The following is a 1,355-nucleotide window of genomic DNA, read 5'->3' as shown; positions in this document are numbered from 1 at the left end:
TACCGCGGGCGCCGCTGCCGCATGGAGTCCTGCTTTGACTTCGCCCAGTGCCGGAAAAACGGCTTCAAGGTCTACGTCTACCCGCAGCAGAAGGGGGAGAAGATCGCCGAGAGCTACCAGAACGTCCTGGCCGCCATCGAGGGCTCCCGCTTCTACACCTCCGACCCCGGGCAGGCCTGCCTCTTCGTCCTCAGCCTGGACACCCTGGACCGGGACCAGCTGTCCCCCCAGTATGTGCACAACCTCCGCTCCAAGGTGCAGAGCCTCCACCTGTGGAACAACGGCAGAAACCACCTGATTTTTAATTTATACTCCGGCACCTGGCCCGACTACACTGAGGATGTGGGGTTTGACATCGGCCAGGCCATGCTGGCCAAAGCCAGCATCAGTACTGAAAACTTCAGACCCAACTTTGACGTTTCTATCCCACTCTTTTCTAAGGATCATCCTAGGACAGGAGGGGAGAAGGGATTTTTGAGGTTTAACACCATCCCTCCTCTCAGGAAGTACATGTTGGTATTCAAGGGGAAAAGGTACCTGACGGGGATAGGGTCAGACACCAGGAATGCCTTATATCACGTCCATAACGGAGAGGATGTTGTCCTCCTGACCACCTGCAAGCATGGCAAAGACTGGCAAAAGCACAAGGATTCGCGCTGCGATCGAGACAACGCCGAATATGAAAAGTAAGTGAGCGCTGCCCCTTCCCGCACGCTGTGCCCGGGGTGTGCCGGCGTGCCTGTCTCCACAGGGCGGCCCTGGCTCCCAGGCAGATGAGGAGCATGCGATCTCTCCTTCGGGCAGGTCGGTCAGTCCTCCTGTCACCTGCGAGGCTGCTGGCTGGGTGCTGCCTTGGCCAGGGGAGTGTTGAAGGGTGGTGCAGCGTCCCGCAGCTGTGGCATTGCTCGCCCGGGGACCGATGACCTGCATCCGCAGCCCTTCAGCTTCGCGAACGTGGCCAGCGGCGAAGCTGCTGCTGGAGGATGCTCTGGCATCTGGCACTGCCCTTCGTCCCCCCAGTGCCTTTTGGGGTCGATGCCCTGTGCCTTCCCTGCCCCGAAACAAAGTTTGTGCGAGTCCTCAGCTGTCTTCCATGTGCGCGTGAGCCTGGCTCCCGCGGTGGGCTAGTTGCTGAGGGTGATCGCAGGGATGCTCTCTCCAAAAATCACTGCCTGGTGTCTGGTCGGCATCTGGGTGTCTCCACAGGCGAGGCAGTAACTGGCCTTGCCGTCTTTTTCCTCTCGCTTCAAGCCGCACAGCATCAGTAACGAAAGGAGGAAAAAGGAACGTTGACTGCGTTCGTGTCCTGTGTCTGAGTTTCTGATTTTTACATGCGAGGGGATACACCGGCGGCG

The 1,355-nt window shown here is 59.0% G+C and overlaps 1 protein-coding gene across 1 annotated transcript; it reads left to right on the top strand.

Moving 5' to 3' along the window:
* Nucleotides 1-6: 6 nt before the first annotated feature.
* On the top strand, nt 7-690 carry LOC104627335 (exostosin-1; the record flags this gene model as incomplete). Its single annotated transcript, XM_010295500.1, has 1 exon — nt 7-690. A coding segment is annotated over one exon (684 nt), but the record flags the coding sequence as incomplete, so codon positions are not given.
* Nucleotides 691-1,355: the final 665 nt, after the last annotated feature.

The sequence above is a fragment of the Phaethon lepturus genome, unplaced genomic scaffold (assembly GCF_000687285.1).
Source record: "Phaethon lepturus isolate BGI_N335 unplaced genomic scaffold, ASM68728v1 scaffold45579, whole genome shotgun sequence".
In the NCBI taxonomy this organism is placed as follows: domain Eukaryota; kingdom Metazoa; phylum Chordata; class Aves; order Phaethontiformes; family Phaethontidae; genus Phaethon; species Phaethon lepturus.
The sequence above is the reverse complement of the archived record's forward strand: the minus strand, read 5'-3'. Positions and strand labels throughout refer to the sequence as shown.